Raw genomic sequence first — 15238 nt, forward strand, 5'->3', positions numbered from 1 at the left:
CCTAAGACATAAAAAGTTTCTGTAGGCCCAAGGAGCAACCTGCCCATTGCTATTCTGTTAAGCCGAACGAACACAGATGACTTCATGGTGGGCTGCATGCTGTCCATTTTCTATGCATTTATCGCAATGCATGCTGTCAAGGGCAGCTGTGTGCCTCTTCAAAGCAAGTACGTGTTTCTGCAGTACAGAGTTATGAACACATGAATAGTGAGTAGTATCCAATCCCCCTCACCCAGCTCATGTGTTGTGGGTGGGTTTGTCCTATTGTTTCTGCTGTCCCTAATACAGCTCAGAGAATTCGTAACCCATTACTCAGCAGCAGGTCTCTCCATAGCCCTTGATGAGATAGATTAAGCATGCCTTCTGACACTGCATTTACCATAGCCTGGTGATGACTTTGTGATTGATGACTCCCTAATCTGCTCCAAAGGAGCAATCTCTCCTTTGTGAACCCTTGGTTTGCATCTCCATTGTGCCCTGGCCTGCAGCTTGCCATCTGTGCCTCTGGTGTTCTTCTACTCGCACAGGTCCCTACATAAACCTGCCCTCCTCATGCTAGTAAAGCGGACCTCGCTGATAGCTATGGTGATCAAAGCTACTGCCCGCCACATTATTACTGACTCTCCTTCAGACCATTCAGCCCTTGGTGTTTTGCAGGATTCAGAAGCTATGAGCTTGACTAGCTGGCTTTGACTACAGTTCCCTTATCTGCTGTGTCAGAATGTGTCATGTGTGGCCCAGCATGACAATCCCCACACTGCGTAGTGAGCTCAGGACATGCAGAGCAGGTCCCCTGACCACCATCCTCAGCAATGTACAGAACAAATGGAACTGACATAATTCACAAGAGAACAAAGGCTGATCATTTTCTGCCTGAATTGAACATTTCTTTGCAAAGTTCCATGAATCACCAAGTAGAAAACAATCCAGATGATTCTGTTTATTGTTATATTGGTTAAATGTCCTTATTTCAAAATCAGCCATGATTTCAGTAAGGTTCCTAGTAATGCAAATGTCATTCATATTTATTTAGATAAGCCACGTTAAGTGCATATGTTTGGCAGAAAAATGCTCCTTTCTGCCCAGAAATTAATTCTGAATTTGTATAATGGTCTCTGTGAGCAAACAATGCTTTTATTAGCTTTATAGAATGCATCTCCCCTCTACAGAAAAGCTGGTTACTAACAGCATAAGAGATGATATGGAAACAAATTAAATCTAACATTTAAAACAATAATGAGCATGTGTACATATTAACATTCATACCAAGCTTAAAATTAGTACTATTTGGATCACAGACTGCTGCTGAATGCTGTGGTAAAGAAACTATATAAGCTATGATAATTACCATTTAAAAATAGCTAACAGTGTGAACTGGAAGATTTAATGTGTTTTCTTCTTTTAATGTACAGCCCCATTCCCAGAACTTCACTGGACCGTGTGGACAGACCAACTGTCACAGCTGTCTATCAAGGCTGAATTAGATGAAGAGAAACAATACAGGCTTTGTGGTTCAACTGAAGCAGCAGCCTCAAAAGTTTCCATTTCTCATCTGAGGGCACTGTGGGAGCATTGTCTTCCCCCTCTCTGAAAAGAGAATGGAACAATTATGTTACTGAAATTCCTCCACAGTGGGTCTGAAAGACTGTTTATGTCCAGCCAGGGAGACAGGGAAAACTAAAAGCTGGGTTTTCATGACAGCAGGTGGGGGCAATTTCAGGGTATATACATCAGTGACATAATGGTCCTGATTCTTCTGTTTTAGGGTAAAGTCAGTGCTGGAAGATTTACTACCAATGGAGGAAATGGCAATAAAAATGAAAAGTTAAATGCGGTGGTAAAATTATTAACTTGAAACAAAGCTTTCCAATTGGCTTTCTGAATCAATCAGGTAATTGATTCCCATGTGGAGAGCATGGCAGTAAACTAGAAAGGAAAATATATTAGTCACAGATAGATTTTTAACAGTTACTATTTTAGGGACTCTACCAAGTGAAGTTCTGAGTATGCAGTTTTCATCTAAGTCAGGTGGGCTCAGGAGATAGAAAGCCATCACTCAATTTGTCCCTCCTAATAGCAGCAATATTCATATTCATTTGCAGCAGAGATAAATCAATACTTGGTTTCATGCAAACACATATTCGTGTGCTTTGGCATAACCTTAGGAAACCAGCTGCTCAGATTCCCGGTTTTTCACGGGTTTTTTCATAAAGGTGTACTATAAAAAAACATGTAATAATCATAAGTTACTCTCCATCTCTGGAAAAACTCGACATGTTTTTCAGTGGGCTACTGATACAAGGGTTCAGGGACCCATTCCCTCCCTGAAATGAACAGAAAGTTTCATCTTGCATGGACAGAAGATACTGGATTGGGAAATCAGACTGCAAAATCTGAGTCAGGAAGCTCAAAAGAAGCCAAAACCTGTGTTCTTAAGGTTCTGCATAGGCAAACTAATGCTGTGACACAGTGACACTTTCTCAATCTCAATTAGTACTAAACTAATTAAGAAAACTGTTTTATACACTGCAGTGAGTACTATCTCTCTTCATTCTTGGATAATCCCTAGTGTGATGTAAGGGTGATTGAGTATCTAATTACTCCTTAATTGAATGCACATTTTGTACATTTTTCACTAGTTCAAGCTTAATGCTTTTAGTCCAAAAATCAAAGTCAGTGAAATTAAGTAGAACCGGGATTTGGGCAGCTATTGTATTAACGGATTACTTTTGGAAAGGGGTCTAATAGCAAGCCAGCCTGAAGATTTCAGTTGTTTGCTACAGAAATACTTAACATATCGTTTGACAAAAGACTGATTGCATACGTTGATACATTGATGGTGTTGCTATTCATGTCTACATTTTGTTCTTGTTTAAGAGTAATTTCTCTACCATGCTAAATTAATAGCACTGTTACATAATATATGTGGTCAAGTAACACACTATTCAAGCTGAAGTTTTATGTAGATATGAAGATACCTGCTTCCCTTACTCTTCTGAAAAGTTTTTGGAAATGTAGTATTTGAGCTACAATTGTACAAATGGGCAAATCAATTATAATCAGAAAACTGCCTAGATGCCTAGATGCCTTGCTTGTTTATAGATTATATTTCTGCCTCTGAAATTTCTTTTCTTTGGGTTGAGTCCTAAATATATTAAACGGAGTCCCACTGCTTCTGGTGGAGTCCTCTACAGATCGGAAAACCATCCCCAAAGAAAAGCTTCCAGGATCAGTGCCATAAGGTGTATGTACCTGGGAAATCTGAGAGCTATTATTACACTACCCATGGTTTTTAAATAAATAAATAACAAGGACAATCAAAATTCAGAACTCAACCTCAGAATGTAAAAATATCACTATGTTTCCAATAATACTTACTTCTAATTCTTTCATATAAAAAATTTATGTACTTATATTCCTCACCAAGAATAGATTTTTTTGTATAAAACCAGGATAAATGCAAGACTCTCAGAAACGAGCAGCAGCAGGAGCAAAGATAGGGCCAAGCTGGTATATTTTTAAGAACCAAAGATTCCAATGTTTGCCTAGTAATAGACAGAACACATTTAAAAGAGAAGATATATGAAAGCTTCAGTGAAAAGGATTATTTTTCAAAGTCTTCCAGAACTGTTGAGAAAGTACAAATAAACAGACTACAGAGAAATGAAATAGGATGGCCAAAATCATATACCTTTCCATCTGATAGGGAGAAAATAAGATGCCTCACTGTAGCAGCTTAGGCCAAGATCATTATATAAGATCAAAAACTTCCCTCTGCTAGTTAAAAGTAGTCAATCTGCTTTCTGGAGAGCTTTTCTACCTCTTTTGAATACCATAATCCTTACCATTATTGTCTCACACTATATTTCTATTTTTTTCCTTCTAGAAGTTTCTTGCCTTCTCCTCAACACTAAGTTTAAACGAAAAGCTTAACATGTTAAAGAAAATCAAAGGACATGGATGGCAAAACCAGTTTAACACTGGCTACGCATTACTATTACCTTATTCCTTCCTAAAAAGAGCACCTGAAAATATGGCCAGACATGGATACAGAGTGTCACAGAAAAGAGAACTGACCACCTTAGCTATCTTGAAACACTCTGCATTCCTTCCATGAATAGGTCACAACCTACTGAGTCTACATCTAGTTCTGTGGCATTTAACAACATATAGCTAACTAAAGTGTACCTGTGTTTCCCTTGACCTCTGGGGATGTCTAAAAATCTTTTAAAAGTTACAGTAAGTTTTGCTGTGCAAACACTGCTCTGGGGTTAGTCTTAAAACATTGCTAACAACAGTCACTGCTGGTATTTCCTTGAGTGACAGTTATCAGTTGCAAAAACATTTTCAATAACCAAAATAACTCGGCTGGTTTTGTTTGCTATTTATTTTCAAAACATTGCTATCTGCTTAGCAAGAGCCTGTTTGCATCCCTTCATTGCACTGTTTTCATCCACATAAAATAATTAGAATTACAAATTCCTATAAGAGTAAGGACCTGTGACTACCTGGATCTTCAGTTTCAATGGAGTAATAATGCTCTTCTTTAAACTCCCTGTGTTATTTCATGCAGGTAAAACAGAGTGCACTCTCACTGCCTAAAATGTACATTGCTGAAGGAAGAACACATATTGCAGGCTTTCCCCTCTGTCTATGGTTAGACACATGCATCTGCATGTCTTTCTAATATCCTTGACATTTGAGAGCTGTTACATCACTATATTTCACATGTACTAATCTGGAGTCTCTATATCTTAACAAACAGGTGTATTTTTATCAAAGATGATTTAAGCTTCCTACCATTTTGCCTTACCACTAATTTGCAGCATTTTCCTCATAACTGAAAATAACATGGCAGAGCTTCAGTGTGTGTTCAGACTCTAACTTTCATGTTGAAATTGCCAATAAATATACTGTGAGGATGTTTTTATGACAAGCACTCCTGGCTACATTATCACTTCCCAAGCAGCAGTGTACAAACTATACATGGTTTATGGTAAGCAGCTGGAAATTTTACTCTCAAAACACTTTACATAAAAATGCTGATGATAACAGTGCATTGTGGATAGCAAAGAATGTGTGATGCTGACAGAAAGTCACAGGCCACGAAATTTGGAAGCCCTTGTCAGAATGAAGTATCTCACTTAAAGCATAAGCAGGGGTCTAATTCCTAGGCTACCTTGTGATATTTTTATCTTGGAAAAAGCACAGTATTTTGTTTCTTCTTTGCTTCTTCTTCAGCATGCTAAGGGATTCCAACTGTTTCCCATTCCTTCACCAATATTTGTGTATTTCTAGTAAGAACTCAGAAGAGGATCGAACAAGGACAATTGCAATATGGTACCAATTCTGGAAACAGCTACTACTCAAAATGGTTTTCTTCCTCGTTTAGGGCTTGCTCACTCCCAGTACTAATGCTCTGGCCAGGACACAGCATAAATTCCTACTACAGCAGTGAACAAGTCTGTGGCTTTTGGGCTGCCTGTGGCTACCAAATCAGTAAATTATGGCTCCTGTGACAGAGGTACATCACACAAACAAGCATGTTTTGCTATTCACTAATTTGAATCCTCAGCAGTGGGAAAACAAGTTAGGCTAAGAAGACAGGGTTCACAATCTCAGAGCACACTCCATTCCCTGCTATTACAACAAAGCAGTGCCTGAAAAGGCACCATCTTTAGCCATTCCTGAAGCTCCTGGTCCCCAAATGGGCCAAAAGTTTTGGTCTGTTTCAAGTAGCTCTCCAATTATGGTGTGTGGCCTACAGCCCTATGTACTGTAGTCACACACTCACATGTAAGAACATTCTTAAGTACTCTGAAGTAACAGCAGTGTTAGACTCTATACAGAAGATCTTAAAAACAGGAGAAAAATAGTCAGTTTTATTGATAACAGGAAGTTCAGTTTCTTTCAAAGGCAATCAACAATTAAACCAACCACCTTTTAAGTACAAACCCTAAACTCATGGAGACAAAGGATGACCAATGAAAAATCCCTTGCTGCAAAGCAACATAAATACTCCTATTTCATCAAACCTAGGAAACTGGTGTTTGTGTTTCTAAAGAACAAGTGTTGATAATATCTGGTGGTGTTGGGGTTTTTTTAAACCAGGAAAAAGAGAAGAATGGTCATAGTAGCCTAACGATGCATAGCTGCTGAAAGCTTCCTCCATCTCTGGACCTACACAATAGGAAAGAATAAAATCCCTAAGTGTTGGAAACTCCGCAGAGCAACATGTTTGTGAACTTCAGGAACTAGAAAGGCTACTAGTAAACTTCAAATGTGAAGCTCAGTGAGATCTGCTTAGGTTAAAAAATAAAGATCAGAGCATTGTGCCACTCGTCTCCATTTCTCAAAGGCAAGGCACAGCTCCATAGCTCATGCTGTACCTGAATGTCTCTTCATATTCTATAATCTAGTTACTAAACAATGTAAAGTGCCGCAAAGGGGAATGCACCACTACCTGTTTAGTACTAGTTCATTCCCACTGGCAGCACTGATGCCCTCTTCAATGTCCTATGAAAAGGGCAGCATAGTTTTGCTGCCACAAGAGCAGCTCAGAAGCTTCAAAAGCAAGTAATTTGCACTCTCCACTCACTGAACACAGCAGACAGTCACCGTCACCACACTGCCCTCTCTCCTTATTCTGAAACTAATGCTGCACCAATTTCTGCTTGTCTGCTTAGACCTCCTAATATCATGCAGAGAGTCTCTGAAGTATCAAGCATGAAGTCTGTGTTTCTCCCACCCTAAATTATTCCTTCCTGTTCCTCAGGCCTAGCACAACCTTGGTATTTTAATGATGTCGTTTATTTTCTTTTCTCTAATCTTGAACGTACAACTAGGAAAACAGTAATTATATTAACAATGGCTCTTAATCCAAACTCATTTCTGCTATCATAATTTAAAGGAATATTAATTTATAAGGATGAATTTGCAGCTACTTACAAACTGAGGTCTACCAAATACCTATATGTATATGTAGGTATGAATGTGTACATGCATTTGTGAATATAAAAGGAGTTTCTGAATCAATCACAAAAAAAAATTGTTCAGGAGAACTGGAGTAATGTGTATAAGAAAATGGAGTAGGTATAAGCCATCGTCACACTTGAAGGACAATTCTTTATTTATGGGTACAAAATAAATTGTGTCTGGGATGTGCACTCCTGAGACAACACATTGGAGATCAAATTCCTTAGTAATTATGCTCAGTGGAAATTTTATTTTATCACTTTCAAAAGAAAATATTCTTTCCATATTATTTTAGCAAGCTATTTTTTAGAACTAGTTCTTACTGCCTTCTATTTAAAGAATCTCATTGATTTCAATGACTTCTGTACCAGGCACTTCTTTTATCTCCTCTTAATAAAGGGGAGCAATGACATTTAACTACCCTATGCACTGAATCATGCTTAGAAAACCTGATTTATACAGGGATGAAGACACATAGGCATGCCAAAATGAATTTGGTATCATTATCAATTCAAGTGGATATTTAAGTGTTCGAAATCAGACAACTTGCTCATTCACAGATAAAGCTGTTTCAGTGATGTAATGGAAGAGAAAGGCATGCCTATCAAATCAGCCACATGTAAAGCAACAAGGATTAAAGAGAGGGTAATAAATCCATTGGAAACCACAAACAATGCTGGCTTCAGTGAAGAATGAGCTACTGAAAAAGAACCTATCCATTAGGTATGGTGGCAAGCCCCAAAATAAAAGAGCCTGTTGGAATAGTCTCAGTTCACATGTTTAAAAACAGTGAGCCAGGACTCAAACTGCCAAAAAAAAAACCCAGAACAAAAGGAATATTTAAGTTTTTTCTCACTTGATTTCCAAGAGTGGTAGCATTTGTTCTCCCCATTGTTAAGCTTTGCTGTAAAACAGTAAGAATTACAAATCTGATTCCAAGATCCCCTGAGGCTATCAGGAAATAACCTTATGGCTCTGAGTCAAGTATGAAGTACCAAAAAAAGCTACTGGCAGCACTGAGGAAGTCACAAAGTTATCCTTTCTCTCTTTTCCTTTCAGAAAAGGATCTAGGGGTCCAGGTAAACAGCAAGGTAAACATGAATCAGTAATGCATGTGGGATGTGGGAAAGGTTTATCGCACAGAGGCAAAAGGATGCTGGGGCACGAATTAGCAGGGCTCATTTGGAGAGCTTTAAACTAGATTCGAAGGGGGATGGGGCTGTAGCTGGGCTTGCCTCAGTGGGACAGCGCTCCAGAATTGATGAAGACTGGGAGGCCTCCTGTAATCCTAGGGTGAAATCGGTGTGCTCGGCTCGCTCCCTGAAATGTCTGTACGCCAATGCGCGCAGCATGGGAAATAAGCAGGAGGAGCTAGAAACCTGTGTTAAGTCGGGAGATTATGATCTGGTGGCAATTACAGAGATGTGGTGGGACAGCTCACATGACTGGAATGTAGTCATGGAGGGCTATGTCCTTTTCAGGAAAGACAGGCCAGCCAGGCGGGGTGGTGGGGTTGCTCTTTATGTGCGAGAGCAGCTACAGTGCGTTGAGTTCTGTCCGGGGACAGATGATGAGCGAGTTGAGAGTCTGTGGGTGAGAATTAAGGGGCAGGCTGGCAGGGGCGATACTGTTGTGGGGGTCTGTTACAGGCCACCGGATCAGGGTGAGGAAGTTGACGACGCCTTCTACAGGCAGCTGAGAACGGCCTCACAGTCACAGGCCGTGGTCGTCGTGGGGGATTTTAACTTCCCTGATGTTTGCTGGAAGGACTACTCGGCAACCCAGCCGCAGTCCAGGAGGTTCCTCCAGTGTATAGACGATAACTTCCTCATGCAAATGGTGGATGAGCCAACCAGGAGAGGTGCGCTGCTGGATCTCATCCTCACTAACAAGGAGGGTCTGGTTGAAGGAGTGAAGGTTGAGGGCTGCCTTGGTTGCAGCGACCACGAGATGGTAGAATTCAGGATCTTGTGTGGTAGGGTCAGTACAATAGCAAGTAGAATCGCAACCCTGGACTTTAGCAGGGCAAACTTTGGCCTCTTCAAGCGATTGCTAGGGGAAATCCAGTGGGCTAGGCTGCTTGAAGGGAAAGGGGCCCAAGATAGTTGGTTGACGTTCAAGGACTGCTTTTTCCGAGCTCAAGATCGGAGCATCCCGACACGTAGGAAGTCGAGGAAGAGGGTCAGGAGACCTGCGTGGTTAAATAGGGAATTGCTCGGTATGCTCAAGTGGAAGAGGAGAGTTTACAGGTCATGGAAAGAAGGGTTGGCCACTTGGGAAGAATATAAGGCTGCTGCTAGAGGATGTAGGAAAGCTGCTAGGATGGCTAAGGCCTCCTTGGAATTAAAGCTGGCGAGAGGGGTCAAGGACAGCAGAAAGAGCTTTTTCAAATACATGGCAGGTAAAACTAACACCAGAGGCAATGTAGGCCCGCTGATGAACGGGACGGGTGACCTGGTGACAGAAGATACAGAGATGGCAGAGTTACTGAATGACTTCTTTGTCTCTGTCTACTCTGCTGGAGGCAGTCCTGAAGAGCCCTGTACCGCTGAGACCCCGGATGAAGATAGGTCAACGGAGCGGTCTGCCTTAGTCGATGAGGAATGGGTTAAAGACCAGTTGAGCAATCTGGATATCCATAAATCCATGGGTCCAGATGGGATGCACCCGCGGGTGCTGAGGGAACTGGCTGAGGTCATTGCTAGACCGCTCTCCATCATCTTTACCAAGTCTTGGGAAACGGGAGAGGTGCCTGAGGACTGGAGGAAAGCAAATGTCACTCCTGTCTTCAAAAAGGGCAAGAAGGAGGACCCGGGTAACTATAGACCGGTTAGCCTCACCTCCGTTCCTGGGAAAGTGATGGAACACCTTATCCTTGGTGCCATCTTAAGGCATATCAAGGATAAGAGGGTTATGAGGGGCAGTCAACATGGCTTCACCAAGGGGAAGTCGTGCTTGACCAATCTTGTAGCCTTTTATGAGGAAATAACACGGTGGATGGATGATGGTAGAGCGGTGGATGTGGTCTACCTCGACTTCAGCAAAGCGTTTGACACGGTCTCCCACAGCATCCTTGCGGCTAAATTGAGGAAGTGTGGTCTGGATGATCGGGTAGTGAGGTGGACTGTGAACTGGCTGAAGGAGAGAAGCCAGAGAGTTGTAGTCTATGGGGCGGAGTCTAGTTGGAGGCCTGTATCTAGTGGAGTGCCTCAAGGGTCGGTACTGGGACCAGTATTATTTAATATATTCATTAACGATTTAGATGAGGGAATTGAGTGTACTATCAGCAAGTTTGCTGATGACACTAAGCTGGGAGGGGTGGCCGACACGCCAGAAGGCTGTGCTGCCATCCAGAGGGACCTGGACAGGCTGGAGAGCTGGGCGGGGAATAACTTGATGAAATATAACAAGGGAAAGTGTAGAGTCCTGCATCTGGGCAGGAACAACCCCAGGTTCCAGTATAGGCTGGGGAACGACCTGTTAGAGAGCAGTGTAGGGGAGAGGGACCTGGGGGTCCTGGTGGACGACAGGGTGACCATGAGCCGACACTGTGCCCTTGTGGCCAAGAAGGCCAATGGCATCCTGGGTTGTATTAGAAGGGGGGTGGTTAGTAGGTCGAGAGAGGTCCTCCTTCCCCTCTACTCTGCCCTGGTGAGACCTCATCTGGAATATTGTGTCCAGTTCTGGGCCCCTCAGTTTAAAAAGGACAGGGACCTGCTGGAGAGAGTCCAGCGCAGGGCAACTAAGATGATTAAGGGAGTGGAGCATCTCCCTTATGAGGAAAGACTGAGGGAGCTGGGTCTCTACAGTTTGGAGAAGAGGAGATTGAGGGGTGACCTTATTAGTGTATATAAATATATAAAGGGGGAGTGTCACGAGGATGGAGCCAGGCTCTTCTCAGTGGCAAACAATGAAAGGACAAGGGGTAATGGATACAAATTGGAGCACAAGAGGTTCCACTTAAACCTGAGAAGAAACTTCTTCTCAGTGAGGGTGACGGAACACTGGAACAGGCTGCCCAGGGAGGTTGTGGAATCTCCTTCTTTGGAGACATTCAAGACCCGCCTGGACACGTTCCTGTGTAACCTTATCTAGGTGTTCCTGCTCCGGCAGGGGGATTGGACTAGATGATCTTTTGAGGTCCCTTCCAATCTCTAACATACTGTGATACTGTGTAATGCACCCCCACAACAAAGAAGGCCAACAGCCTCCTGTGATGCCCTAGGAAGAGCACTGTCAGCAGGTGAAGGAAGATGATCTTTCACTTGTGCTCAGCACTGACGAAACATCCAGAGTACTGGGTCCAGTTCTGGGCTCCCTAGTTCACAAGAAACATGGACATACTGGAGAGATACAATCAATAGGCCACAAATATGATAAACAGATTGAAGCACCTATCATAGAAAAATAGGCTGAGAGGCTAGCCTCAAGAAGAGGTGTGTCAAGAGGGATCTTATCAGTGCATGTAAACAAGTATAGAAGATGGCACCAGGCTCTCAGTGGTATCCAGTGAAAGGAGAAGAGGCAGTGGGTACAAACAGATATACAGGAGATTTCATTTAAAATTAAGAAAAATCTTTTTCCCTGCAAGGGTGGTCAAACACAGCAACAGGATGCTCCAAGAGGTTGTTAAGTCTTCATCCTTACAATATTTAAAGCCCAGCTGGACATGGCCTGGCAATTGCTTAGAGCAGAGGATTGGACTAGTAGATCTCCAAAGGCCAACTACAACTATTCCAACTACAGGTATTCTGTGATTTTATTGTTCTTCACCACTAAAACTGAATTCAATTTTTTCACCTTCCATGCGACTGCAGGAGAGAAAGGGATGCAAAAGCTCTTGTATAACGAATGTATTCCAAAAACACCCACACAACAGAGTCCAAAGGCACATTAACCCCAAGATACAGGAGGGAGATCCATTTTTGGCAGAAATGCAGAGCCAAAAAAGGCCAACATGACAGCCACAAACTTATTTTAAAGCCCACTGGGTTAAAGAGAGCAGTGAAGCTACAATGTTCTACCCAGTTTATGCTCCTGAAGGCTTTCTTTAGAGCCTGGCCAAACTTTATTCTAGAACTAGAGAGGGGTATTTTTAGATCTGGGCTTTTCCATATTGAAGGGGGCAGGGGAAGAAAGTAGTTCTTTACCTGAGATAACACACCATGATATATCATGTTTGTGTCAACTCTGCCTTCATGTCGATAAACTATCACAAATTGCATCAAAGATCAACATAAGCCATTTCATCAGAAGCCACAAAGGGTTCAGTTCTATCAAGGTTTAAATTAAGGCTGAAGAGCAGATGTTCTGAAGATTTGTGAGCATGGCATGCATAAAGCCTGCATTCTGATTCAGTCAAAACTAATTAGACCTTTCAAGCAACCTCTTTCTATTCCTGTGTATATAACACTTACGGACACATCTGTATCCATCTTTCCTTGACAGAGTGACAAGGTCATGGAAAACTAATGTTCCTCGAGGTTCTTCAAGTGGCTGTACCACACTGATTTGGAATAATAGAAAATATTGAAACCTTTACTGACAGGAGTTCCTGCAGCCTTGGCAGAGGAGCATCATGTCAGAAAAGAAGTTCACCAGTGTGTTTGTAATTGTACATATTCAAGACATACCAGAGCTTCAAAATAAAAGGTGATCTCTTTGAAAGAAAGAAATGCTTCCTCTTGGATCACTATGTAGATGCTACCCTGCAAACTGTTACTTCCCCATTTGCTACTGAGTCTTCATCACAATATTCAGCCAATGTCAGCAGTCTCAGCTTAAGGACCATAACCCATTCCTATGCATGAGGGAAGGTGTCTTCTGAGGATGTCTGAGATCTCTGTGGGAAGCTACAGCTCCTCAACACCTTCCTTCTGGACAGAACTGTGTGAGGAAATCACTACAAAGTAAGTAGAATTGTTTTCTTTCCTTTCTCTCTGTTCGAATAGAAAAAAGGTGATCAAAGCCACATAATTTCTTTTTACACTTCATTCTTCCAGCTCCCCAAAGACAAACTCAGTAGCAAGGATATATTGTGAACCTTTGATTGGTTCAGTGCTGTTTGGACTGATGCATCTAAAACTAAAAAGAAGACCTGACCAAACGAATTTCTGATAAGTAATTCAATCAGGTATAGAGAGCCAAATGCCATTTCTTCCGTGGGCTACACAATGCCAGAAGTCACAGTTCCTTCTCCGTGCTTGAGAGTCCATAATTAGCATAGCCCTACAGTAAGGACTACTACTTTACATTAAAAATTCCATCATTTGGGAATTAAAACTGCAGATTATGTGAACCATGGCCAAGATAAATCTTATTATTTTAAACAAATCTTTATAAGTATTGGCAAATGTAACAAAATTTCAAACATGAAAGCAAAAGGGAAATTTTTACATTTCAATTCCAGCATTGTAAAGGAAACTCTTTCATGCTGAAAATTCAAACTCAGCATGTCAAGTAATTTCACTGTTACAGACTTGAATTACCTGCACTGGCCTGAGGCCATTATTCACTCTCTGCGAAAAATTGTACTTTAATATTGCTATGATTTTCCCAAGTAATTTTTATGCAGAAGCCGGGATGAATTTGAAACATCCATTTCAAGATTAAAGTGATGACATTTGGTGACTGCAGAGAACCATGTAATTGAGAATTGGGCTTAGGGATGTGCCCAAAATTAAATAGCAGAATGAGAAAACAGTACTAATAAAAGTACCAACGTTTTGCTGTCTTTGCTTAACTTCAGGGGTGTGGATATTAAATAGGGTTATAAAATACAAACAAACCCTCATTTCAAAAATGTTTAGAAGGATACACTATATTGAATGCTTATGCTACATGGAAAGACCATGAAATTGTTGGCCACTGTCCAAGCCTCTTTAATATTTCCTGTCACATGCAGGAATAAAGATAATCTCCGCACTTGGATACATTTTTGGAAGCACAAAATTATCAATCTATTTTAGGGGTTATCAGCTGCCCAATCATTTCTTAACTTCATATCAATATGGGTGCTGGGCCCAGAGCGTGCTCTGAAAAGGATTAACTCCGTAACAGAGTTTCATGTGAATTAAGGAATTCCATCATTGACTCAGATACGGCAAAAAATTAATGTACAAATAGATGTCCTTACCCAAAAGCGTTTATCAAAAACCTTGCATCAGCATGCTTTTATTCCAAATTCTGAATTAATTAATTCTCTTGTGAGCATATAGCTTTGAAGAAATGTGCAGATAGAAAAACTCATACTTTTATATGAAAATATATCAGTAAAATAGAGTAAAGGAGAGTACCCAGTGTCTTTATTATCTAAGTTTATGGTAGGATAGTAGATGAAAAATTATACTATGTTAAAAAAGTAGCAGAACTTTAATTTAAAGAAAGCAGGTTAATAGATTCATTCTTTTCTTGAAGACTTCCTAGATCAGCTGTCTTACTATTTATACCAAGTTGGAGCCATTTTATTACAAAATGAGCCATAATTATTAGTGTCTTGCCTCATTACTTTCAAGGTTATTAGTTGCCTTAGAATCATGGAAATGGTCAGGTTGGAAAAACTCTTTAGATTGATTCCAACCATTAACCTAACACTGCCAAGTCCACCACCAAACCATGTACCTAAGTGCCATGTCTACACATCTTTTAAATACCTCCAGGGATGGGGACTCAATCACTTCCCTGGACTTTAACTCTCTAAAAATCTCATTACAAGGTTTTTCATTATAGTACAACACTGGTTAACTAAGTATAATGAGGTTTAGGCATAAATGTTGAGCACTGAGGGAATGTCTTGCAACTGCTAGAGGCTAGGGGAACATGACATGGGAGGTTTTAATAACTGAAGTGCAGATGATGTGGGTTCACATATGTATTAGCTCTTATGCTTTGAATTCAGTGTAATCCTTAAATTCTTGCTCTCTGAGCCAGTGAAGGCTGAAAACATCACTGATGATAAGAAGCAGCAACTGCTTCCATGAATGAAATATGAAATATTGGTCATAACAGAAGTTAATTAGTTTCCTCTTGCATCTGCACTGGTTTTGCCCAAGATTCAGTCTTGTTGGGAAAGAATAGCATTGTAAAGCAGGGAGAAGGGATGCAAAAAATAGCCTCCTTTGAGAAGTAAAGGCTTCCTTCCAGAATTACTACCCTGTTTTTTAACAGGCAACACTAGAAATATTCACCAATGACTGGTTTTCAAAAAAAAAAAAAAAAAAAAAAAAAAGTAAGAAATTAACTACTGAACCTCAGTATATACTGT

The 15238-nt window shown here is 41.0% G+C and overlaps 1 protein-coding gene across 3 annotated transcripts in view; it reads right to left on the reverse strand.

Annotated features, from left to right (window-relative positions):
* Positions 1–925: 925 nt before the first annotated feature.
* The window catches only part of CA8 (carbonic anhydrase 8), a 52532-nt gene continuing 38219 nt past the window's right edge, over positions 926–15238 (reverse strand). For all 3 annotated transcript variants that reach the window (XM_061342760.1, XM_061342759.1, XM_061342758.1), the window contains one exon: positions 926–1587. Coding sequence is in view for 1 of the 3 variants with exons in the window: in XM_061342759.1 (XP_061198743.1) it covers positions 1549–1587 (39 nt within the window). In the remaining 2 variants the exon portion in view is untranslated. The remainder of the gene's footprint in view (positions 1588–15238) is intronic.

The sequence above is a fragment of the Neopsephotus bourkii genome, unplaced genomic scaffold, assembly GCF_033783945.1.
Source record: "Neopsephotus bourkii isolate Nb327-2 ecotype Australia unplaced genomic scaffold, CSIRO-AGI_Nbou_v1 NB_1820, whole genome shotgun sequence".
NCBI lineage: Eukaryota > Metazoa > Chordata > Aves > Psittaciformes > Psittacidae > Neopsephotus > Neopsephotus bourkii.